This window comes from Mauremys reevesii, linkage group 8 (assembly GCF_016161935.1).
Source record: "Mauremys reevesii isolate NIE-2019 linkage group 8, ASM1616193v1, whole genome shotgun sequence".
Classification (NCBI taxonomy): Eukaryota; Metazoa; Chordata; order Testudines; family Geoemydidae; genus Mauremys; species Mauremys reevesii.
The window spans coordinates 15,246,965-15,272,416 of record NC_052630.1 but is presented as its reverse complement, the minus strand read 5'-3'; the positions used below and the strand labels follow the sequence as shown (position 1 = coordinate 15,272,416).

The following is a 25,452-nucleotide window of genomic DNA, read 5'->3' as shown; positions in this document are numbered from 1 at the left end:
TGGGTGGGGTAAGAGGAAGTCAGAGTTTCTGGCTTATTAGCTGAGCCACAATCAAATCTTCCTTCTGAACCGGTAGGTGATGTTTTGTTGTTGAAAGCCACTTGGCAATAATTGAATTGCCCCTTGGCTAAACAGGGTACAACAACTTAAACAATATTCCTTGAAGTCAGGACAATGTTCTCCCTTTTCTATTAACAAAAAGCACAAAATACTTTAATAACTAAAACACAGATGGTTACATTTTCAGTTCCTATATTCATTCATTTATAGGAATGAAAAGATGACTAATTTTAACATAGTTTTGAGCCAATATACTAAATTCAGGGGTAATAAAGTAGCAATGTTTCTGATCCAGTCCAAAATAACTGAATACACAGTGTGTTCATAAGATCTACTGGTTAATGAAAAGGTGCCTGACGCAAGAAGTGTGGGCCCTTTAAATTTCCCAGACTCACCTCCTTTGTTAACTACTGTATCTTTCAGTCTCTTGGTTTATCATGAAAATATCTGAGTGTCTGTAACATCCACATGATAATGTGCCTTGTCTTGCTTCCATCATGTCAGTTAAACCTCCTGTTTACTTCAGTGGGTGCCGATCAGGCCCTTACTCAGCATGTTAGTCTTTGAAGTGAAATAGGTTTGTCCAGATTCCAGTTCTGTTTTTTAATTTATATTTTCTCCTCTATCAGTATGGATGAGTTCTCCAGTTTTCTTTCCTTTTCTTCTAATATTTCTGAACAGTAATGGATTGCCAGCCCAGAGGAGTTATTGTGAAATAGGGCGTAGTCAAGTGAATTGATGGAGTAGTGGTTAGCCACCTGATTTGTCAACTTACAGAATTTTCTCCAATGAAACTTTTTTTTTCTTTTAAAAAGTCAGATGCTACCATGGGTGCCATATATTATACCCTGCTGGTGTAACAATATACTGTTGTTTCTGTGGGTGGCCAACATTCAGCATATTATTTTAACTGGGATCTGTGGAATGACTTGTATAATAATATTGCTTCTTTTGACTTTCATTCTTGCTGTTGATACATTTAATTACCCTATTAGGCTTTAAATATATCAACACTTTTTAATATTAGGATTCCTTTTCTGGTCACTATGAACATGCCTGTAACATTTAACATAGAAGTGCAAATTCTTTGTTCCCACTTATTTTGAATAGTTACAGCTAGTCTTAAAAGGATAGTCAATGTCAAATCTAGAATTAAAAGTAGCATTTCAGATGCTGTTTGTGTCCTTCAGTCTTTTTGCCAGTTTAGTTTAGTCACTTTGTCTTGTATCTAAAAGGTTGCAACAGGGAATCTGATTGTAAAGGGGAAACAGTGTAACTGACTACAGAGTGCTGTTAAATGCACAAAATGAAGTGCACATTTTTGATTATTTTCCTTGAATCTTTTCCAGTCACAATGATCTTGAATCAATAGTTAGAACTTCAGACAAGTGTTTTTTTTAAAAGGTACACTATTAGTATTTTATATTTATCTGTAAATCAGCGTATTGAGTTCAGTGGCACATAATGGTCCCTTCTGATCTTAAAGTCTGAGTCGCTATCAAGATCCAGATATTTCTACTACTAAATGTATATCCCCAAACTGTGGTAAATGACTTAAACAGCATTTTGTAAACTGTCTGACAAATATGGAACAGAAATATTATATTAAAAAAACAAAAAAACTTCATGGAAACCAGAACAGTCATAAATCATAGTTGATGAAATAGCTGAATGATGAGGAAAATCTTGCTATGTTTAGGAGCTACTTAAGTCATAATATTTGCTTTATTCAAATGTTTGTAAATAACAATGTTGAAATGAAAGTCTCTAAACTTCTTGAATGGTTAAACATTAGCAAGTGTTGTATTACTTAGTTCCTTCTCTTATTTTTTTTTTTCTAACTAGTGGCTGCTTGCCAGGGTGCTCTGGCTTTCTTTTAGAGCTGTAGTTGCTGTTTCTTGAATATGTCAGAGGTGATCCGTGACATGTGGCCTATACCTTAGGGACTGGAGCAATGATTCCCAACACTTCTGTGTTAGTTTGGATGGCAGCTCCCCTGCCACCACATATTCTTGTGCTATGGCTCCAGAACAGTTGCCACAATCTTCCCCCAACATCCCTTTCTGCCCATTTCTTGCTTGTCATCTTTTTTTCTGTTTGTTTCTTGCGTTAACTGTGGTTTGCTACTCTTCTCCTCCCCATTGCTTCAGCTCAACAGAAGGCACCATGCTGCTCACAGTAGGTGCAGAAGTATCAACTGGTGAGACCCATGATTGAACTTGAGTGTTGTGAGCAGAGACATGAAATTGAGGATGACGATTGGGGAGCTCCCTGAGCTGGCCAGCAGAGAGAGATGAGGGAATGTGGGTGCTTTTCAAGAAGCCACCTGTGACAGCAGAAGATGATTTGCATCAGGGAGAGAAGAGTTGATCTTATGTCATGTAGCTTTCCCGGCCATACTGTTTTGCCCACCTCCCTTCAGGACTAGTTTAATGTGCCCAGATGGAGAAAAACTGGTTGAAGGATATGGGAAAAGGCTTCAGATTTGTTGTCAATTTCTTGTCCTTACTACAATAACTGCTCTCAGCCAATTAATTTCAAACTGTTTGTTGTTCATGTGGATTTGTTTCAGAAGTATTGTCTTATCTGGTGCAGGAATATGTGCTTGCAACTATCCTCAACATAAACACAAAAATATCCTTAGTATACTAGTCTTTTGTTTTGTTAGATTTAAATGGCAATTTGGTAGCTTATATCAGAAGGATACCAATTTGGATGTTGTCATGGCTATAAAGAATAAAATATTCCTAAGTTGAAATGCAGAGGCATGTGATTGTGTAAGTATATTTGTGAAGACAACTTAACAATTTTATTGTCTTACAATGCCTGTAGATGGGCGGACTCACCCTGCGGCGCCTCCTGCTGATGACTTCTGGGAATTAGCTCGATTCAGCTCTGGAGCGCCCTCTGCAGGCCGGTGATCCGCCTGTCCTCTGCGCGCGCCCCCCCCCCCCGTCCCTCTCTGGACCCGGTGCCCTTTTCTATGGGGTGCTGCCCCCTGGCAGTAACCCCTTTCTCTCAGGGTCTCCCCTCTCCAGGGAAACCCTCACCCTCTATCCCCACCTTGCCTCAGTATATGGCTACTGCCAGTCATTGTCTAGCCCCTGTGCCCTGGGACAGACTGCAGTATCAGCCTACTCATCACTGGCAAGGTTGGGTTTGGACCTGCTGCCTTGACCTACCCCTGGGCTGCCCCCTGCAACTCCCAGTACCTCTTGGCCTTATGCTAGGCCGCAGCCTGGGGCTTTCCAGGCTGGAGCTCCCCAACCCTGCTTCACTCAAGTACCCTGTGTCTAGCTCCCTGCAGCCAGGCCCTTCTCCCTCTACAGGCAGAGGCAGGCTCCTGGCTCCCAGCCTCTTTATACAGGCCAGCTGTGGCCTGATTGGGGCATGATGACCCAGCTGCAGCCACTTCCCAATCAGCCCAGCTTAGTAGCTCCCAGCCACAACCTTCCCCCAGGGCTGTTTTAAGCCCTTCAGGGCAGGAGCAGGGTAAGCACCCTGCTACAATGCCCTAAATTAAATTCTTCACTGTTAAAGTATATAAAATACACTGATTTAATTGATAACTGTATTAAAAAAAGTCTTGGATCACAAAATCATGGAACTAGAGATGGAAAGAAATTGTCTAGTCCATCCTTCTGCCTATGCAGGATTGTTCCTATTATGCAGTTACAAAAGTCCTGTCCAGTTCCTCTTAAATAGGCTACACTATTCCACAGACTGATGATTCTCCCTGTCAGTAAGCTTCCTTTCCCCCACCCCAAATTGCTGAAGTATTCAGACTGAATTATTCCTTATTTTCATAATATTACTGCTATATCCCTTGTACTATGTTTCCTCACCTCAAGGGGGCACATGTCATGGGGTGTACTCACTGCTAGGGCACTGATTCATTGTTTCATGTATGCTTTAATTGCTATACATTATAATTGTCACCACTAACCTTTTTGGCAAAGGTTTCTTTATTTTACTTTGTCTTAATAAGCAATGTTTATTTTTCAGAATGGCCTTTTGTAACAAATGGGTATTTTTTTTTTCTTCTCAGTATTACAGCACAAGATTTTTTTTAAGCCAATGAAAATAAATGGTGGTGAATTTGGGATATCTTCCTCAATCTCTATTTTTAAGTGATATGCCTTAGTTCTAGGCATTATAACAACTAGGTTTTATTACTAGTCATATATGCACTTAATTCTGTATGGCAGGGATCGGCAACCTTTGGCACGTGGCTCGCCAGGGTAAGCCCCCGGCGGGTTGGGCTGGTTTGTTTACCTGCTGCATCCACAGGTTCGGCCGATTGTGGCTCTCACTGGCCGCTGTTTGCTGCTCCAGGCCAATGAGGTTGGTAGGAAGCGGTGGTCAGCACATGCCTCGGCCCGCGCTGCTTCCTGCAGCCCCCATTGGCCTGGGATGGTGAACCGCAGCCAGTGGAAGCAGCGATCTGCCAAACCTGTGGATGCAGCAGGCAAACAAACCGGCCCAGCCCGCCAGGGGGCTTACCTGACGAGCTGCATGCTAGAGGTTGTCGATCCCTGCTGTATGGTATCTATTTAAGGTAGGACAAATAATTGTGCAACACTTTTAAAATGGATTAAATATACTTAAAAGCTACCACTCTTTAGAGAAAAAAATGTGTTTACCTTAACTCCTCTTGATTTTGAGTTTTCAAGATTTGACAGAAGTGACCTTTACATTTTCATGTTTGTCATACCTTCTTTAAAAGTCTCTGTTTTAGGAACTAGAATATGAAGTATAGTACCTGTCTCAAGTCTTGTTAGTTTGGAATTATTTGTGTGTGTATGTATTTTTAATGGAGGAGTGTACCATATCACTGAATAACTTTAATACAAGTAATTAGGTCTTTCATTGGGAAGAATGGTTGGGTGTAGGTGTGTGAGTGTTTCCCAATGTGAAATTATATGGTGATGGAAATTTTTTACACAAACAGAATTTTGGTAGTCCGTCCAAAGATCAGTATTCTGAATCTTGCTGCACTTCCAGGTTGTTAAACTCTTGTCTCTTCTTTCTCCCTTTGTCTTCCTCTCTTACTTAAACCCTCTTGGTTTTCCTGCTTAGGTGGAGAGAGTACTTCAGAGATCAGGATTATGATAAATTAAAACATGACTAAGGAAGGAATACGATGGAAGGAACTAGTAGACATTAAGGGTCATGTGATTCAAAAGTAGCAGCCAACAGTTAAACCTGAGTAGGATGGTGAATTGCCTTACCCTTCTAGCCCAGGGGTTCTCTAATTACATTTCACCGCAACCCTCTTTCTGATAACAAAAATTACTACACAACCCCAGGAGTAGGGACTGAAGCCTGAGCTTGCCCACCTGAGCCCTACCTCCCTGGTGGTGGGGGGAGTCCAAAGCCGAAGCTCAGGGGCTTCAGCCCAAGGCGGGGGGCCTGTAATCTGAGCTGTAACCCTCGGCTTTGGCCCCAGCAAATCTAATGCCAGCCCTGGTAACCCCATTAAAACAGGGTCCTGACCCACTTTGGGGTCCTGATCCACAGTTTGAGAACCACTGTTCTAGACAGATCTCTTTGGTTTTTTATTAGCAAGTACAGCACTTAGATACAATTGTAGTAGATATAGTGAAATGTCTATATATAAATAAAATCCCTAAAACAACTCCCCTAAAAGAAGCCAGTATAAAAATGTCTTGAGTGGTCCTCCACCAACAGAAAACCTGGAAATAATAAAGGCTGCCATATATCAGGAAATACTTGTGTAAAATTTGTTTACCATTACATCAAGTGTTTTATCAGCCATGTTATGGGTTACATAATTAAAATAAAAATTGTCGGGAAATACAAGAGTCCAAACATGGAAAATTCAGCCCAAAAGGCTGTCGTGTATTTTCTCATGAAACTGAGCATGTAATAATGTGGGGGAGAGGGATTTAAGGGACACTGTTTTACATAATTACAGCAGATACCACCATGCTCCAGCCGTAATGAAACAGAGTAGCATTTAATGTAATGCTAGTCTCTCTGATTGGTTGGCAAATAAAAAAACAAAACAGTTGCCTGTGAATTTTCTTCTTGTCAATTTAAAGGACCTTGCAGTGTAGCACACAGTGGAAAAGTGTGTTTATCCTGCCCTCAGTCTTTGTAACATAGGTTTGTTGGTGTGGATTAAGGAAATGATTTGATCACAGATTCTGTGACTTTAATAGATCCCCATGACTTTGGCTCAGGCTTCAGCTCACCGCAGCAGGGCTTGGACTTTAGTCATGCCCTGACCAAACCCTAATTTTTTTTGTAGATTTTTACCATGACTGCTCCATGCATTTTGACTAATTTTACCATGACAAAATTGTATCCCTAATCAGGACAGCTCTATTGTTATATCCATACTAACTCCCTACTGAAGACACAGCTCCACTGGTGTAAACCAATTCCTCAAGTGGCATAAAATAAGCTATAGTGGCAAAAGGACATTTTTGCTGGTACAACTGTGCCTACAATAGGGCTTTTGCTGTAGAGCTTTGCTGGTTTGGAGTGGTGGTGGTGGGAGGGCAATCATCCTGACATGGCCATGTACGTAAAACTTACTTGTGTAGACCAGGCCTTAGTATCCACTTGTATATTTGAGACGTACAGAAATTAAACCGAGACATAAAGGTTCCCAACATAGATACAAGCTGCTAAATCACTGTTGGCCCTCTCTTTCCACTTGGTGTTCTAGTTCAGTGTTCACCATGGTTGCACAGGCTAAGTATCTCAGTAATTGCACTTATCAGTTCCTAGCTATTTTAATACTCTTAAAATGAAGGCTGTGCATACTACTTTGTCCAAATCTCTTGGGCCAAAAAAATTGACTTGGTCTTTATAGGTGTATCAGACAAGTGTAGAATTTGTATTTAGATCAAGTTTCTCTTATTTATTTTAGATATCTGTGAGAACAAGAATAAAGCATATAACAGCAAAGCTAGTAAACATATAAAGGTTTCAAAGAAAAATTGCACAGTATAAGACTGTTTTGTAACATATACTTATTCTTTAATTAGAAACTACAGAAAGGAAATGTCTGCTCTTATCTCTGCCTTATCTAATCTGATTGGCACAACTAAACAGAACAGTGGTAGCCTATGTCATTTTTAGAACCCCAGTGATTCACTTCCTTATGACTCTCTTTCTGGGGTTCCAAATGTTAAGTTGCGCCTCAGCCACATTGCTGGAATAAGTTAAACACTTATTAAAAATATTGATTTACCAGGGCAGAAAATAAGTGTAGTCAGTGAGTGAAGAAAAAGGATAAAAAGGCAGTTCCTAGAACAGTGAATTCTTAGCCTATAATATCAATACCAGGTATATTTAATTAGAAAAAATACCAGTAACGCTTCACTTATACACACCCAGACTCAGTACTCTACTGGAAATACATTTTACCAGTGGAGAGTTTTAATAATCACTTAGTCCTAAGTGTAAATCAGCTTTTCATTAGCAAGCTGCTCAGAAAGGATTTTTCTTTTCTCCCTCTCTTTCCTATTTTCTTGCAATATTTTTCTTAATAAAAAAAAAGACTTGCATTCTCTTTTGGCTGAATGATGCAAGGTCTTCTACTCAATCAGTATTTATCAATAGCCATTTTTAGAAGGTTTCCCTCACTTACCTATTTGCCCAAACAACTTCATTTTGTGTGTGTGTGTCTAGGGGCAAATCATGCCCTTAATGCCCTACATGCCTGCAGATGAGGTGAGTGAGGTGGAATAAGTGTTTCTTTTGTGTGTAGGGGTGGGTGAGATAGGAGGAGAATGTAGGACTGGAATGGATTTTGAAACACAGTACCTATATAGTGTGAGGCTATAGTAGCTTTGTGTGTACAGTAGCTATTAATGGGACCCCAGTCCTGATCAGGAGCCTCTGGGTGATGCCATAATACACAAGATAAAATAACTGTAGGATAATGTATGGATGCTGGGTAGTGGCAGGAATTTTTACTTGGACTGTAAACACCTTGGGGCAGGGACGATCTTCTTGGTCTAATTGTATGGTCCCTAGCAGAATGTGCTCTTCCTGGCCCATGAATAGGGATCTTAGGTGCTATGGTAATACAAATAATTGCATTAAGGTTGGGATTTTTAAAGGACTTAATAAAAGCCAATAGGAGTTTGGTGCCTAACTCTATTAGGCTCCTCTGAAAATTCTAGTCTAAATATTCACCTCTAGAAGGTAAAGGTATCATGAAAATTATTTCACCTCACTTTAGCCAGCTCTCTAGTGGGATGTTATCCACTGAGGAAAATCTACCGCTTACTTGACTTTCCAAACACCATTTTCACTGTGCTATTAAACACAAACTTTAAAATTATGGAATGGTCAGCTGTTGAATATTTATGCAGTACAAAACCAATATTTCAATAAAACTCCACAAACCTTACTAAAAATCTAATTTAACCAAAAACAAAACTTGCCATTCAAGTATTTCATCTCCTCATACCTGCATACTACAGCAAGGTGTAGGTTAGAGCAGCTGTGAGGCTGTTCCCCAATTCCTGCATCTGGTTCAGCTCCCAGTGTAAATTGGGAGTGTAATGGCAACTGTGGCATACAGCCACCTTTGTGTTCTCATCCAGCTCCTCTAGGCATGTTTTGTGGTAAGCACCATTTTGGCTAGATCAAAGGATTGACTGGTATCTCCATAAGTGTGTAAATTTGAGTGTCTTCTCACAACAGACTGTAAAGAATTATCCTCTGGATCATTTCAGGGTGGGAAGAAATACTTTTTTTTTTTATGGCTGGCTCTGGGAAAATAGAAAATCTAGTTTAGTCTGGAACTCAACACAATGAGAACCCCCAGGCATGTATCAGTCAGGGACTGAGTGTTCTCAACTCCACTATTGAGGGTGTGAAGAAATTAAGATAATTTGGTGATGAGCACTGTTATAAAACTCTAGGTAGAGAATAACGAGTGTATCATTATAGTTGAGAACCTTTTCCAGTAAATGGCAATATAACTTTTTTGAAACTGGGTTGATTGAGTCTGCCAATAGACCTAATTTCCTTCTCTTTGTTTACAGTGGAGAGCCCCTTATGTCATTCTGACTATATTAATTTAGCATGGAAGTTCAAATAATGCCTCATGCTGACCTACATAAGACACTAGAGACTAGACTATATTTATGGTCTTTCAGTGGATTGCTATTTATAGGTTAAGCGAGGCATTGCTTGTGAAGCATTTAAAAAAAAAAAGTTACCACTTGATATCAAATTATATATGTGGGCTGGTCAAACATTCTGACATTAACTTGGCCACTGTTATGCAAATTACACTAGACAGATTATTTCTTTGAAACTTCACTTCATCATTCTAGATGAGTGAATTGCATTTAGCAGTGTTTGTCTTTATTTAAAGATTGCTAGTGATGGAAGAACCTGCATTTCTTTTTTGCTGCAGGCATCTTCTGCTTCCTTTGCTGATCTGTGAAAATCTTTTCTTTTTTTGGGTGTGATGGTCTTTAATACCACTTCTTAAACAAGATAACTATGTACTTTGGTAGTCATTTAGACAGCATTTACGGCTTAAAGGAGCATTGTTTATACAGCTGACATCCGGGAAAGAAACTTGTTTGTTATTCAGTAGTTTATTTTGCAAATATTTGATTTTCCCATTTTTGGGGCATAAAACTTGAAAACATGACGACCTTATGGTAAGTCTGATAAATTTGTTTAAATGATGGATCTCCTGGGTGGAGGGAAAAAGTGAAACTAAAAGGCCAGTAGTGTGTAGGCATGTTGTGGTGTTATGAATTGTAACAACTCAAGTATCTTGCTGAGCATATAGGAATAAAATATTTCTGTAGAAGCAGTTAACTTGTGTGAAAGCAGAGGTGATGGGAGGTGGGAGGTAGGTATAGGAAATGCAGTGCCTTGAGAAATGTTGCAAATGCTTAAAATTGAATTTTTGTACTCAGAAAAGCTTTATAGTGAAGTTCACATTTTTATTACAAAGTTGATTAAAAATATTCTGTTAAGTATAAAATGACGATGTGCAGCTGTTCATCCTTTAAAGCATATTATTTATTCCCTTTTTGTAGCATGCATCTCTTTAATCAATTAAACATTTAGTTTCTAATAGCTTTATAAAAGATGAGCAACAGGATATCCGAAATAACTTGATTGCTTTCCTCTCCAGAATGAGAGGAATGAGTGCACTTTGTAGAATCCACTCTGTGATTGTACTTGACCCTACACACTAATCTTGTGCTGGAAACAGCAACTTGAAGCTGACTAGGTAGCATGAATAGTCAATTTCATGTGTAAGCTGTGTCTGAACTAGAAATGGAGCTATTTTTGAAATAGCCAGCATCATTTTTGACACTCTGTCAAATATTGCCCCTCAATAATCATAATTAAATGCCGTTTGTAAGTTGATGTACACAGAGGCAGCCAAGGCCTGTAAAACACCAGTGCAGAAAGCATATCATGCCAGTCCCTCATGCCAGTGGGACATTCATTCTGTTTCAGGTCCTGAACATATTTTGGCCCTGGCAATATTAGTGGATAAACAATATTGAAGCAAATTGAGGGTGTATCCTCAGGGTGCTGTATCTGCTTTTGGGTGCCCCATGACTCATTTCCTCCTGCAGAGGAACACCAGTTTGAATGAGACCATATCTCCTGGGAGAAGAGTGAGTTGTTCACTAACTATCCTTACAGCTTCACCACCTTTAAGAAAACTTGAGACAATGAATGCTGTGAAGAGCTGAGTGAGCTACGTAGTGTTCAGTTCACATTTATGAAAACTGAACATTGTTTTTTAGCACAGTATCAATAGGATGCTTGACAGTGAAATACAAATTGAAATTCAAGATAGACACATAATGGAATGTCTCATGAGAAATTGTGAGAGGCAGTATCTCCATAATCCAAGGGAAGTGGAAGTTAAATCCAGATGTGTTTGACAGACTTGCTCTGTTCTGAGATTTGCTATTTTGTGTTTACTGTTCAGTGTAATACTGTCCTTGTAAGGTCCAGAGAACTGGTGAGAGCAGAGGAGAGAGGGTGAACCAGTTGTCTGAAATAAACCTTGTTTTTTCCTTTACATCTCACCTGAAAGAATATGGGGTTATATTCCTGCAAATGATTTGACTAGACCCAAAGCTGATGTATACTGGTTCACGTCTTGTGTTAGAAAAATATAAGGAGGTTCAAAAGTCAAAACAGCTTACTGCGGACTTCATGAAAAGTCAACTCCTTTCCTAACCCCAGTGCCACAGGATTCATAGCAGTAAGTGTGATGCTTTCAACTGAAGTTGTATAGTGTAAAGAAGTCAAAGCCATGTTAGTCATATTAATGTTTGGTGCATAAACAAGCTTCACATAATTAAACTTAAATGTTGCCTTGGTTCCAGCATTTGAAGCAAAAGTTAAAGACATGTATAAACAGGACTATGGAGACTTAATACTGTTTGACTTAAACAGCAAAACTTTGTTGGGAGACCATGTTACAACATGGCTTGATCTTGCCTTTGTGGACAGGACCTAACCACATCTAAGAATCCGACTTTAGAGTTTCTTTCCATTGTACTTAATTATAACAACCACTAGTGACCTAGAATTGAAAAGATGTGGGGAATTTGATCCTTTGGTTGTAAAAGCCAGTTGGCTTTAGGTCTGATGAATTAAGATCCATGTAAAAAACTAAATCAGGTTGTTTCAAGTATCTGTTCACTTACAAAAATCTAATTGGAGTTAAGGCTTGTGCTTCACATTTGTCTTTTTTCTTCCCATATTCTTTTGGACTGTAGGACTTAGAACTCCAAACTCAATTGTTAGAGAACAAAGAAATGCCTAATTAAGGTTCCCCCACATATCCCTGAAAAGAATGTAGTCATGTTGCATAAGTCACAAATATGCAAAAACTAGCAGTACAGTTAGTGTGCTGCTTCATTTGCCACACAACCTTAATTCTGACCACTTTTTTCCATTTTGATTAGCAGCTAGTACTGCCTGGATCAGTGGAGCTACAAACAGCACATAAGGATCTATTGGACTTTATGAATAGGAGACCTGATCTGGAGCTGTAGTAGGCATAGAAAAAATGGCAATTTTAGTAAAGAATGTGAAGTACTATGATTTCTTTCTGGCATCCCCACAGGGGGAGAGTCAAGGTCGTGTGGTTGTTCCCGAAAGACATTCTTCTTCCTCCGTTCTCCTCTTCCCCCCAGTGGATTTATGTGGGTGACAGAGGGTGAGAGCAGATAGCTGAATGGTTCAAAGGCACACAGCTTCCAAGTGACTACCTGGGACAGCAGTCCAAAGAGAGGAACTGGTAGTTGTGCCCCTCAACTGTCAACTCTTCTCTCTTTCTTAGTTCCTTCATGGCATCTCTTAGGCTTGAGTGGACAAAGGGTAGAGGAGGAACTGTCAGTTGAGAGGCTGTGAATGTGTCTGCTGCTCCTCTTGCAGGAAGTGCAAAGCTAGGAACTCTACTTCCGGGAGCCCTGCAACTCTTTGCTCTGCCTGCCCCACAAACATACCAACGGACAGGGAGCAGTCAGAAAAGTGAAGCTCATAGCTGTGGGTTTGTTTCATTTGGAGGATGCAGTGGGAGGAATGAGAACCAGTGCCAGCTGCTCTCAGGAGTATGGCTACCAGCTGCTCTCAGGGCTACTAGCTCAGTTGAGGAGTCTCAGCCTGCAGAGCCAAGAATGAACTGCTATATATAACTGTTTAATTTTTGGAGCTTGTTCTTGGTACTGGGCACCAGGTGTCAAGCTGATGCCTCAGTGAGATTCATTTGTGGAGCCACAGCTGCCTCCTCTCTCCCCCAACACCTGCACAAGGTGATAATTTTCTGATTTTAAGAATTTTGGTGGGTGACCTGTATACTGTGAACCCCTGGAGCAAATTACTTCAAATTTGCACCATAAATTCTATATGGATATACTAGTTTATTAAACATTTTTATGTGTATTTTTGGGTGAAGATTGGAAATTTGCCTTTAAACAGAAACCATGTTGCAACCTTAACTCTGGTGCTGCTAGAGCTGCCCCATAATTTGACTTTTTACCACAAAAAAAAAATCAGATTTTTAGTGTTTTTTAATTTCCTATAGTTTGGTCAAAGTGTAATCCTTGCTTAGAATATCACTAGTCTTCAACATGTTAGAATATATACCCATTTCAAGTCTGAATTGCTGGCTTAATAAAAGTAGTACTATATTTATATATCCTCCTTTTTTCTAAATAATCCAAGAACCCTTTACAAATGGGTTGTATGATGACAAATTATGTACAAAGATCACTTCATCCACCACTGAGATGCAGTGGTTTCTGGGGTAAAAATGATAGCTGTTTAATAGTGCACTGTAATACTATATAATGGTTAAGGGAAGAAAGTGATGAATACCACATCCAGTTGAAACTACAGAGCAGGATGTAATAACCCAAACTGTAATTTGGCTAGGGCACAAGAATGAATACCCTGCTACTGCAAACTTTACTTGGCCAAAAGTGCTTAGGACCATTCTGTCTCATCTCGGAGTGAGCATCTTCAGCATTACAGTATATCCTTTTACCGTTCTGGAATATTGGTTCAGAGTTAACTTGGAGGGAAAATCACCACACAGCGAATAACCACTTTTTTGTTCCTTGGAAGCTTCTCATTCAAATATTGACCAGGCCTAACCCTGCTTATCTTGAGTGCTGACAAGATCGCAATGTGTTGATCAGTGTGTTTGCCTCTAACTCTTTCTTTATTATATGCCGATCTCATGGCAGAACGTACAGTTTTAGTTCCTTTCACATGAAGGATAATGTAGAACAAATATTAGATGCCTTTATAGTCAGGGTTTCACTGCTGAAGTAGCCTGTGTTTTGCTTCACTAATATTTTTCCCCAGAGATATTTATGGAAGAGGAGATCCCTCCTTGTTAGAGGTGGAGTTTAAGTAAAAAGAGGAGTGTTTCTTCCTTATCAAAGTGAATTTATGGGCTCAAGTCCTCTTATGACCAAGTGTGAATATGATCTCTCTGCATGTGTGTAATCACGAATTTATTGCAATCCTTGAGTTATAACTTAAGAACTTATTTGGTATAGTAAATTCCTTCCTTGTAGAGCAAATAAAGCTCATAGTTGGAGGTATCCCAATCCAAATAAGATTCCCCCCGCCCCCACATGGAATACAGCTTCTATATTTATCAGAACCTAGAGAAAACTGCAGCCCTTTTGTTAAGAAATACGAGGGAAAGGAATGTGGAAATAAAATGGGGTATTTTGTTCTTTGCAAAGTTAGCAAGATTTACTTTTCCTACGGCTTTAACCATATGTAACAATATTTTCAGAGTTCTGTGTAATTTATCTCTGGCTCTTAGTTACTTGGTGTTGCTGCAGTTTTAGCTACCAGTTTTAATAACCTCTTACTAATCTTATTTGTGAAAACCATAATACTTTTAACCAAGTGTAGGATCTTCATGTCTAGGATAACTTTGCGCCTAAAGTATTTTAATAGGTATTTTAAAAAACCAACAACATCAACAAAAAAAACCCTCAATCTGTAAAAATGAGTGGGTTCAGAGGATCCAAAATCTTCCTTTTCTGTCTCTGTGATTTCCTGTCAACTCTTCTCTGTGTACTTTAGATAAAGTTCTCTGTTTGTACACACTACATTGTGTAAAGCTGCTTTGTGTACAGTAGGCCTTCCCTTTCACAATGGAAGGGAGTGTTTTACTTAATGTTTTTTCCCTGGCCAAGAAAAAAAAGAAATAGCTTAAAACTAAATGTTACCTTTAATACCTATTTAATTGAATCCATCTTGCAGTAATTTGCCAAGATTTTGGTTTACCTATGCATACCTTGCATTTCCAGTGCAATGAAGTCATGTGCAGTGATGTCACTTTAATCACCTTTTAAAATCATTTTTACTCACTCATGGAATGCATTACCGTAGTAGATAGGAGCCAAATACAAAAAAAACAGATTGCTTTAGGCTGGTCTGTTAAACCATACTTTTCTTCTTTGCATCAGATAATTATTTCTCTTTCGCTCTCCTGTGTCTGAAATAACGTTGGCTTGTTCTTCAGCATAATTATTGGGGGAAGGCTCTTGTGAAAAAGCTGATTTGCATCATTCTTTGAAAATGTCCAGGGTTGGGCTCAGTCTTTGATCTCTGAAGGAGATCTACAGTTGAGCACCATCCACTAGATGTGCTTCACCTAAGGCACCATCACCTTTCCATCAAACACTGTTGTCTTGGTGGGTTGTGAAAGGAGAGGAGGTTTCATGGAGTATGTCTACACTGCAGTTAAAAAAAATCTGTGGATGACCCATGCCAGCTGACTCTGGCTAAGGGGCTATTTAATTGTGGTGTAGACATTTAGGCCTGGGCTCTAGGACCCTGCCCAAGCTTGAACATCTAAATCGCAATTAAACAGCCCCATAGCCCAAGTCAGGTGGCATAGGCCAGCCATGGGTGTCTAATTGCAGTGTAGATATACCCTATGATAGCAAATTAATACAGCTCTTGGCTATCAGTTTTCTGTAGCATTTGTAGAACTCTTATCCTGACTACTCTAGAATATATTCTCTTTTATGGGTTTTGTAGATCTTTTGGGTTCTTCAGTGTGGGAGTACTTGTGTTGCAAGTTGATACATTGTAGCATTTTAGCCTGTGCAAAGAACTTGGTGGCAAGTTTTGTAGTAAGTTGCTACACTTCCAGTATTAAGCCATGGGAGCACGTGTGATCATTAATCTGCTGGACTGTCAATGAAATACAAAAAGGATTCCAGTTTTTTGTGTTTTTCCCCCCCTATGTCAGTGTAAATAATTTGTGAAAACAAAGTGGGCCTCTAAAGTGTAAACTACAGGATTCTGGGGTGTCATTCTACATCTTGAGTATTGAGAAAGAGGACAGAATTTTCTACTTTTCTATTTGAAATATAGTGAAAAATGTCTAATATAGTTGAAACCGGGTGTGTCCAACATGAAGAGCTAGATACTGTATGTGTATTCTCTCTGAAGACTATTTATCGTTCATGGCTAAATGTTGTCAAACCGGACTTTGTTGTTTCATCACAGCCAATTAAGCAGCACTGAATAAATGAATGGCTATTGCTTCATCTCTTGCTTTATGAAACCAGTTTTAGAAAAAGAAACCCTTGAGTGCAAATGAGTACTTTTGGAGGATACAAGGCAAAAGTGTTGTAGACATGCTTTAAAGACCCACTAATACCTTGTTGAAAAGTTGGAGTTAGGGTTATCTTTCTGTATGGAATGCTGGGTGTGGGATTACTTGGGCACCCAGTTTTGGCAGCTGTCTTTTATTGCTACGTTAATGGGGCTAAGAAAACTGAGCAATGCAGCTGTCAGTGAGGGAGCATGATGAACTTATGAAGGGATGGATTCTGAATTAATGAACTCTTTGATTTCTGTGATTTTTTTTTTTTTTAGTAGGGGGAGACATGGTGAGAAGAGAGGATGTTAAGCCTATCCCTAGACATAAGCCTAAAAAGAGATTTCTTTATCTTGATGTCTTTCATAAGGACAGCCATACTGGGTCAGACTAAAGGTCCATCTAGCTCAGTATCCTGTCTTCCGACAGTGGCCAAGGCCAGGTGCCCCAGAGGGAATGAACAGAACAGGTAATCAGCAAGTGATCCATCGCCTTTCACCATGTTGCCAGTAATACTTGGGTGGAAAGGGTGCCTACTTCCTTGTCTTCTCTTTATTCCTGTCAGATTTAAGATGTGTGGTTAATAAAAACAGCTGTTCGTGATTTAGTGAAAGATGAAAGCCTCCAAGACTTTGCACCACTTGAGACTCAGATGGGTTACTCTGACTTGCTTTGCATAGCTGTCTTTAGTTGGTGCACCATGAGCCAGTGGAAAAAATAAATGCCAAACCTTTTCAGAATAAGTGTGTACTCTGCTTCCTCATCATTGTCTCTAGTATTGTATGAGAAACTATACTAGAGACATTTCTTAAGTACTGATGTAAGAGGAAATGGTTCTCTTTATAACATGGCAGCAGGGATTTAAGTAACCCTCACTTCACCATTCTCATGATGATTTTATAATTCTGTCCTTGTATTTTAAGTTGAATTTAGAGGAAAGTTTGAGCATACAGAGAGCACAAGTCTAGAAAGTCAGCATATCTCTTGTTGTGTCCAGAGTTGTTGTAGCTGTGTGGGTTGCAGGATACTAAAGAAACAAGAGGGTGAAGTAATATCTTTTATTTGACCAACTCTCTGTTGGGGTGAGAGAGAGAAGCTTTCAACCTACACAGAGCTCTTCCTCAGGTCTATAAAAGGTAGTGTCACAGCTAAGTACCAGGTCAAATAGATACTGTAATTTAGCATAAGTAGTTAGAACATATTCTGTTTGACCTTGTATTTACCGTAGCTGTGACACTAAGTATCTTTTATAGACCTGAGGAAGAGCTCTGTGTAGCTTGAAAGCTTCTCTCTATCACCAACAGAAGTTGGTCCAGTAAAAGATATTACCGTACCACCTTGTTCTACTGACAAGAGAGAGATACTCCATTATCACAGTTGTTTCTACTTTTAAGTAATAGTACAGGGGAAAACGCTGGAACCTCAGATACCACTGTGGTAACTTGATGATGATCACTGTAGCCATAGCTTTATGAAATAAGTCCATCTTCTTGTGATAGTTGCATTGCCTCAGTTGATTTGATTTGGTTTTTCTTAGGGTATGTCTATACTACCCACTGGATTGGTGGGTAGTGTTCGATGTATCAGGGATCGATTTATCACGTCTTGTCTGGATGCGATAAATCGATCTGCTAATCGACGCCTATACTCCACCTTGGCAGGAGGAGTAAGCGGCGTCGACAGGGGAGCCGCGCCAGTCGAATCGCCGCCGTGAGGACGGCCAGGTAAGTCGAACTAAGATACTTCGACGTCAGCTATGCGAATAGCGTAGCTGAAGTTGCGTATCTTAGTTCGAACCACCGTGCTAGTGTAGCCCAGGCCTTAGGGTATGTCTTCACTACAGTGTTACTCTGGACTGTTTAACAGGTATTGCCCTAATTTCCCTTCCCATCCATACACTCAAACCTCTTACCCAGGGGTTCTCAAACTGGGGGCTGTGACCCCTCAGGGGGGTCATGAGGTTATTACACGGGGGTTGCGAGCTGTCAGCCTCCACCCCAAACTCCACTTCACCGCCATCATTTATAATAGTGTTTTAAATATAAAAAAGTGTTTTTAATTTATAAGGGGAGGGGTCACAATCAGAGGCTTGCTGTGTGAAAGGGGTCACCAGTACAAAAGTTTGAGAACCACGGCTTTTGAGTTTAGTGATGCTTTCAACCCAGCTATAGCCTGTGAGGGGTTGTGAGTTAGAACCTGGGGGCTTTCACTTGGGCTGGTAACCTGTTCACTGTGCAGTAAGGATGCAGGCTAAAGCACTTGTGTGGTGATAGTCCGGCAGTGACGGTCCACGGTTCCCCTTGTGTGCCCAGAAGAGACCACATTCTCCCACAATTCATTGGGCAGCTCAGCTTACTGCATTGCATAGAACCATGGGATATGCTCCCAGAAGTCCTAACAAGAGACGCACGGGGGAGTGCTGTACCAGTAAAAAACATGGTAACTTGGGTAGCGCTTTGCAGTGTAACTGCTCAGACCCAGGGTACGTCTACACTACGGGACTATTCTGAATTTGCATAAACCGGTTTTGTAAAACAGATTGTATAAAATCGAGTGCGCGCGGCCACACTAAACACATTAAATCGGTGGTGTGCGTCCACGGTCCGAGGCTAGCGTCGATTTCTGGAGCGTTGCACTGTGGGTAGCTATTCCGTAGCTATCCCATAGTTCCCGCAGCCTCCCCCGCCCCTTTGAATTTCCGGGTTGAGATCCCAGTGCCTGATGGGGCAAAAATAATTGTCACGGGTGGTTCTGGGTAAATGTCGTCAGTCACTCCTTCCTCTGGGAAAGCAATGGCAGACAAGCATTTTGCGGCTTTTTTCCCTGGATTGCCCTGGCAGATGCCATAGCATGGCAATCATGGAGCCTGTTTTGCCTTTTGTGACTGTCACCGTATGTGTACTAGATGCCGCTGACAGAGGCGATTCAGCAGCGCTACACAGCAGCATGCTTTTGCTTTTGCATGACAGCAGAGATGGTTACCAGCCATACTGTACCATCTACCAATCCATAAATTGGTAAAAAGATTATCATGGTTACCAGTCCTTTTGCACTGCACCATCTGTTGCTGTCATAAGTGCCCCTGGCTGCTCTTAGCCAGGGGCGCAAAAGCCAAACTTGGGAATGACTCCCTGAGTCAATCCCTCCTTTTTGGTATCTAAAAATAGAATCAGTCCTGCCTAGAATATGGGCAAGTGTACTAGAGAACCACTGTATCATAGAACCAGAGAGCACAGCTGCTCTGTGTCAGATCCAGCAGAAATTATGAGCTGTATGCTATTCACAGGGGGTGCTCCTGCAACAACACCACCTGTTGATTCCGTTCTTCCCCCAGCCTTCCTGGGCTACCGTAGCATTGTCCCCCCACTTGTGTGATGATACAGTGACTTGTTAGTGAGAAATGAGTGGAAGGCAGCCTCCAGCTGCTATGATAGTCCAGACAGGACAGTAAGGAGTGGGGAGGAGAGGAGCCCAGCATCCCTCTGCTAGTCCAGGGGCAATTGAATCTTTTCTTTACACATGAAGGGTGGGGGCTGATGGAGCTCAGCCCCCTGTTGCTATGGTGAGGATGGTTACCAGCCATACTGCACCATCTACCAGGAAAAATTAGGGCCAGGCGCCCTTGATCGACCTCATGGATGCTAGTCGGCATGGTTACCAGTCCTTTTGCACTGCCCCATGTGCCAATAGGCTGATGACAATGGATATCAGTCATATTGCACCATCAGCCACCCATGGCGGGGGGGGGGGAGCAAGGATGTTGGTGTTGAGTGCTGCCGCATCGCGTCTGTCTGCAGCATTCAGTAAAGATAGGGTGACATGTAAAAGAGTCAAGAGAGGATTGTTTTCCCTTTCACTTCTGGGGGTGGGGGTGGGGGTGCGTAAATTGCCGAGCTATGCCCTGACCCACCGCGGACACTGTGTTTGACCCTAGAAGCATTTGGAGCTCAGCCAAGAATGCAAATGCTTTTCGGAGACTGCAGGAACTGTGGGATAGCTTGAGTCCTCCAGTCCATGAGCGTCCATTTGATTCTTTGGCTTTCCGTTACGCTTGTCACGCAGCAGTGCGCTGAGTCCCTGCTATGCCGTCTGGCTGGAGATTTTTAAAAAATGTTTTTTAATTCGTCTTCTGTAATGGAGCGCTGATAGAACAGATTTGCCTGCCCTTACAGCGATCACGTCTGCATGGTCCATGCGGGAGCTCTTTCTTTATTTTGATTTTTAACTGCATCGCCACACATGCTGATCGGAGCTCCACGCTGGGCAAACAGGAAATATTCAAAAGTTCGCGGGGCTTTTCCTGTCTACCTGGCCACTGCATCCGAGTTCAGATTGCTGTCCAGAGCGGTCAGTGGTGCACTGTGGGATACCGCCCGGAGGCCAATACCGTCGATCTGCGGCCACACTAACCCTAATCCGATACGCTAATACCGATATTAGCGCTACTCCTCTCGTTAGGGAGGAGTACAGAAACCGGTTTAAAGAGCCCTTTATACCGATATAAAGGGCCTCTTAGTGTGGACGGGTGTGGCGTTAAATTGGTTTAATGCTCCTAAAACCGGTTTAAATGCGTAGTGTAGACCAGGCTCCAGACTAGGCTAATGTGTGTACTCACACCCTGGTTTATGATCACCCGGGGTAACTGCAGTGAAGACATACCCATCTCACACTAAGGAGGACTGTGAAAATGAGAAATAAGATGTTGAGTGAGAGGGTGGAGTGAGGTGGCAATAAGGATATCTTTTAGATAAAGATCAGCTGGTAATAGGTTTCAGCTTAAAACAGTTTCTTTTTAACATAAAACCCAACAACTGGACACAGCCGGATTCAGTGTTTAGTCAGTGTTTTTTTGGGGTTTCATGTGATGTCTGACTATTAATGTGCTTTCTTAGTGAGAGACCCCCAGGTTTTCGCGTGTGCTCCAGTTCTTGCATTTTGACATTGGAATTGGGGAAAGAGGATCAGAGCATAGCAGAATCACTTTTGGTTGTTATAAACTTAATGAACCAACTGTGTAGAATATTTAATTTTGATGAAAGTCATTTTATAGTTTAACTAGTTTAAAAAAATAATTAACTGAGAATTATAATTTGGCTGTAAAAGCCTTAACCTAAAGGAGTTTGCAAAACTAGTTAATTAATAGCAGTACTGATTTTAATAGACACCTTTGTCATTTGCTTTTTAAAGTATATCTTTGCATCTTGCTAGTTTTGTTTGAGCATAGACCTGCATCTGTTTCTCAGGTGATCATCTTGTAGCTGTATAGTGCCTGCCCATTGTTCAACCAGGGAGCTGAGATAACTTACATAGTTATGAAAATCCACCAAACCAACAGCCCATTAGTTTAATCTATTAACATAATGTCAGTATGCAAACTTGTAATGATTTTAATGGCTGTTATTCACTGGAAGCACTGAAGTTTTATCTGATTTTTTGAATCCCTTTTAAACTATTGGCTTCAGTGAAACAAATACAATCCAAATCTACCACCTGTGAAGAAATTTTTCTTTTACTATAATGTTTAAGATGGGGGTTAGCGGAAGGGAGAAATTCAGGTAGCTTGTCTAATATTTCTAATTATCCATTCTCCATAGATTTAGTAGTGTGAGCTGAGAGAGCCAGTTTAACTCTAGTGTTGCCCCTGACTGAACTCAGTTCCCAAACCAAGATGTCCATCTTTACTGTCTTTTCACGTGAAGTTGTTGCACACATTGCAGTCCCTCAGTGCAGTAAAAGACTATTTCCGTTACTTAGTTTGGGTAGTCCTAATTATTAATGTAAAGTTGGAAGATGCTCCAGGTCTTCATTTGTAAAAGTTATTGCTGATCAATTTTTTCCCCTCATTATTACATTACGAACACTATACCATATTTTTAAATAGCTGCAAATGTTAAGTCTGCTTAAATGTTAATTAAACTTTAGATGCTTCTAAACTGTAGTAATTGAATGTCTTCTAGGTGTGCCTAGATTACCCATATGGATAAAGTATTCTAGGATAAGCAACAAAAAGTAAAGCCGAAAGGATTAATCAAAATTTACATTTTATAGTCAACAGGCACAGAAGTTAAATGCAGCTGTTCTAGGTGGCTTTTAACTGAACAGTCTGTATAATTAAATCTGAGATTCGTGTTGTCTATAATGTCTTTTTCTTTCAATACATTTTATAGGAAGACAGGATACTAGCCCAAGGAAGGATCTTATCTCTCAATTCTATTACCATGATCAAGTTGAAATGAATTTTCCAGGTTCCGTGTATCATGTGTATTGTCTTTTTTAAATTAAAGAATCCCTTATCTTTCTTTTGTCACAAAAACCTTAAATTAGTAGCCATTTTAAGAAAATTTAGTTTATTTTTTGCTGTTCAGTCAGTTTGGACAATCAAAATGAACTAGTCAGTTTCATTTCCTAGGTGCCAGTTTTTATAGGGCTCAGTCTTGAAGAACAGATAAGCTGAATGGCTTTCAATCATTTTATCAGAGCTTTTTGTTCATGTTAACATTCCTGAAGATGCAGAGTAGTACATTAAAAGGTTTTCTAGCTGACAATTTTGTAGCCTGGTGTTAAGCTACCACAATTAAGAAATATTGTTTTTGCCCATCAAGACATGGTCTGAACGGAGACACACTCTTATTCTGTTTGCATTGTAGACACTGCTGGGAAATACTTAAGTACAACCAAAATCTGTCAATTTTCTTTTTAAATTGAATGTTTCCACTAATCAAGCTTAAAACTGTATTTTGGCCCTAATCTACTTTTTCAGTAGCTCTTAAAGTTCATTATACTAACATAAAGTATGAGACAATCAGAATGAAGGTAAATATAGAGAAAAATTACAGTGAAAGTAAGCTAAAGTATATATTTAAAAGGTTGAGTAATAGAAATTGAAGACGACTAATTTATTTAGAATAGAGTAACTGTTTTATCATGTAGATTTAAAATAGAATACTTCAGCAAACATTTTGAAAATAATTGGGCAGTTGTCTAAACTGTCAAATAATGGTCTCTTGAAATAATGTAACTTTATTTTGTTTGATCTTTAGACTGTAGCATCTTTCAGAGACCACTAATTTCTTCTTTGAGTAAAACACCTTGCATATGTGGTGCTACATAAATAACTGAATGTTGATTTACACTTATGACTTTTGTAGAAGAATAGTACACACAAACATCACTACTAGTGCCATCTTATTCATAGTCTTGTTTCCCTAATTACTTTGTCTTTATGCTTTCTCAAGTTCAAAGAGACACTTTTTAGACATCCTTTTTTTTTTTTTAAATTTGGCCTTAGTGCTTATAATTAAAGCAGTATGTCAGTTGAAGCAGACATCTCCTAAGTTAGATTTCAGTAAACTTTTCTTAAAGAGAAATTTCCAGTTTCTTAACCCATAACGATCAGTGATTACTGACTGTATGACAGGACAGTGGACGAGAGGCTGCAATATTGCTGTAACTGAGGTATTTGCTGAAATATGTATTTAGAGCAGAAATGTCGTTTTTTAGGGAACCTAGAAACAAGAGCAAAGCTGAGGTCTAACTACGATAGAGGATGGACACCAAAGAAGCTGTGTTGGGGACAAAAACAAAGCAAAATAAGGTAGAGCAAAAGTAGAGGCCAAGCATTGGACACGGGAAGGGATGGAGTGTGGGTGGGGGTTGTATACTGAATGGGGGAAACACTCAGGGGATATTAAAAGGAAAAAGTGGTGGAAGCTTTTAACAGTGAATGGCAAATCATACTACTTTTTTTAAACCAGCTTATTCTAACTTAAAATAATTATGCAGGTGAAATGGTTTGGAGGAGTAGGGGTTCGTTCACCTATGGATTCTGTGTGAATTTTTCTATTTTTGATCATTGCCTAAGCTCTACCAGTTTTACAGATATAAGCTAGTTGCTGATTGCAGGTTATAGCAAATACAGATGCCAGCTGTTTTTTAATTAAACTTCTGTTCAATTTTGGATATCTCCTGCTGTCATAAGGGGATTCTTCAATTGAACCATTCTGTTGGCAAACTGCATACAATGGAACTAGCTCTGTTCACTTTCATTCCTCACTTCCTTTCTGTGATCAGAAATTATGTTTTTGTTCATAGCAACATGAACCGTGAAGACCGGAATGTGCTGCGTATGAAAGAAAGGGAAAGGCGAAATCAAGAAATTCAACAGGGCGAAGAAGTCTTTCCACCTAACTCTCCTCTCTTTGCTGAACCATATAAAGTTGTGAGTTTATGCTATTATTAAAAATGCAGTTCCTTGTAGCAAAAGCCATATTTTTAATTATTTGGTTTCTAGACTTTTTTACATGAATTTTTCTAGTGCACAGTTCTTGTGACAGTGATAAGAAGCAGGGCTTGAATGTGAGGATGGATGGTTACTAGGTAGCAGGACTAATAGATGCTCAAAATATCACTGAAGAATAAAGGCACTGCTTTATTTGAAAGGATGTGCTGAAAAGGATAATGAAACTTCAGCTAACTTTTCAGTTTCCTTCTGAATTTGTTCCAGCCACCCAAAACATTTCAAATGTTGGTCAAGTCTGTTATGGTGGCTAGCTTTTTTTTTTTTTTTTTTTAAATGCTTTTTAGCTTATTGTTTAGCATACTAACCTTCATCCACAGTACTCTAGCTACAGGTAAACCCAGGAACAGGAAGTTTGACTAGCAGGTTGATTTTTTAAATACAAAACTGCTTAATAACCTGGGGTTATTACCATTTAATATAGCCAGGTTCCTTAAAATTAATTGACTGTGAGCGTAATTCAGGGTTTGGTGTAACTTTTTTTTCTTTTCTTTACGAACTATTTAAAGTCTCTATCCATGACTTTAAACCCACACTAGATTCTCTCCCAAGGATCTATTTAGGCCACACTCAACACCTATAGATGAACAATATTTGTGTCTGAGGCAGAAACTAACTTTGGAAGTGTAAGATAATGACATCCATGATTTTAATTCTTTAGTATTCAAGAACCTTTTTTAAAAAAATTCTTTCAATGTACTCTCCTCTGGTAAGTGAGGAAATGAGACTTGGGTCTTGTCTGTATTAGACAAGAAAGTTTTGCTGCTTTAATGTTACTGTTATAGTTAAAGTGGTTAAGCCTCCTAGTATGAACATAGTTATACTGGCAGAGAAGTGCTTATTCCAGTTTGGTAAACAGAATTGGTATAGCTGCACGTTAGGGCTTGGACCAGTAGAACTGTATCAATAAAAACAAAAATCACACCCTTAACTGACTTAATTCTACCAGTATAACCTTTTTAGGGCAGAC

General features: G+C 39.9%; 1 protein-coding gene across 4 annotated transcripts in view; it reads left to right on the top strand.

Annotated features, from left to right (window-relative positions):
• Positions 1-25,452, top strand: part of AFF4 (AF4/FMR2 family member 4) — an 84,746-nt gene that overhangs the window by 1,458 nt on the left and 57,836 nt on the right. For 3 of the 4 annotated variants that reach the window (XM_039484129.1, XM_039484128.1, XM_039484126.1), the window contains exons 2-3: positions 23,687-23,780; positions 24,278-24,404. In XM_039484129.1, the coding sequence (XP_039340063.1) occupies positions 24,282-24,404 (123 nt within the window). In that variant the 5' untranslated portion in view covers positions 23,687-23,780; positions 24,278-24,281. The remainder of the gene's footprint in view (positions 1-23,686; positions 23,781-24,277; positions 24,405-25,452) is intronic. The other variant, XM_039484127.1, reaches the window with a different exon arrangement.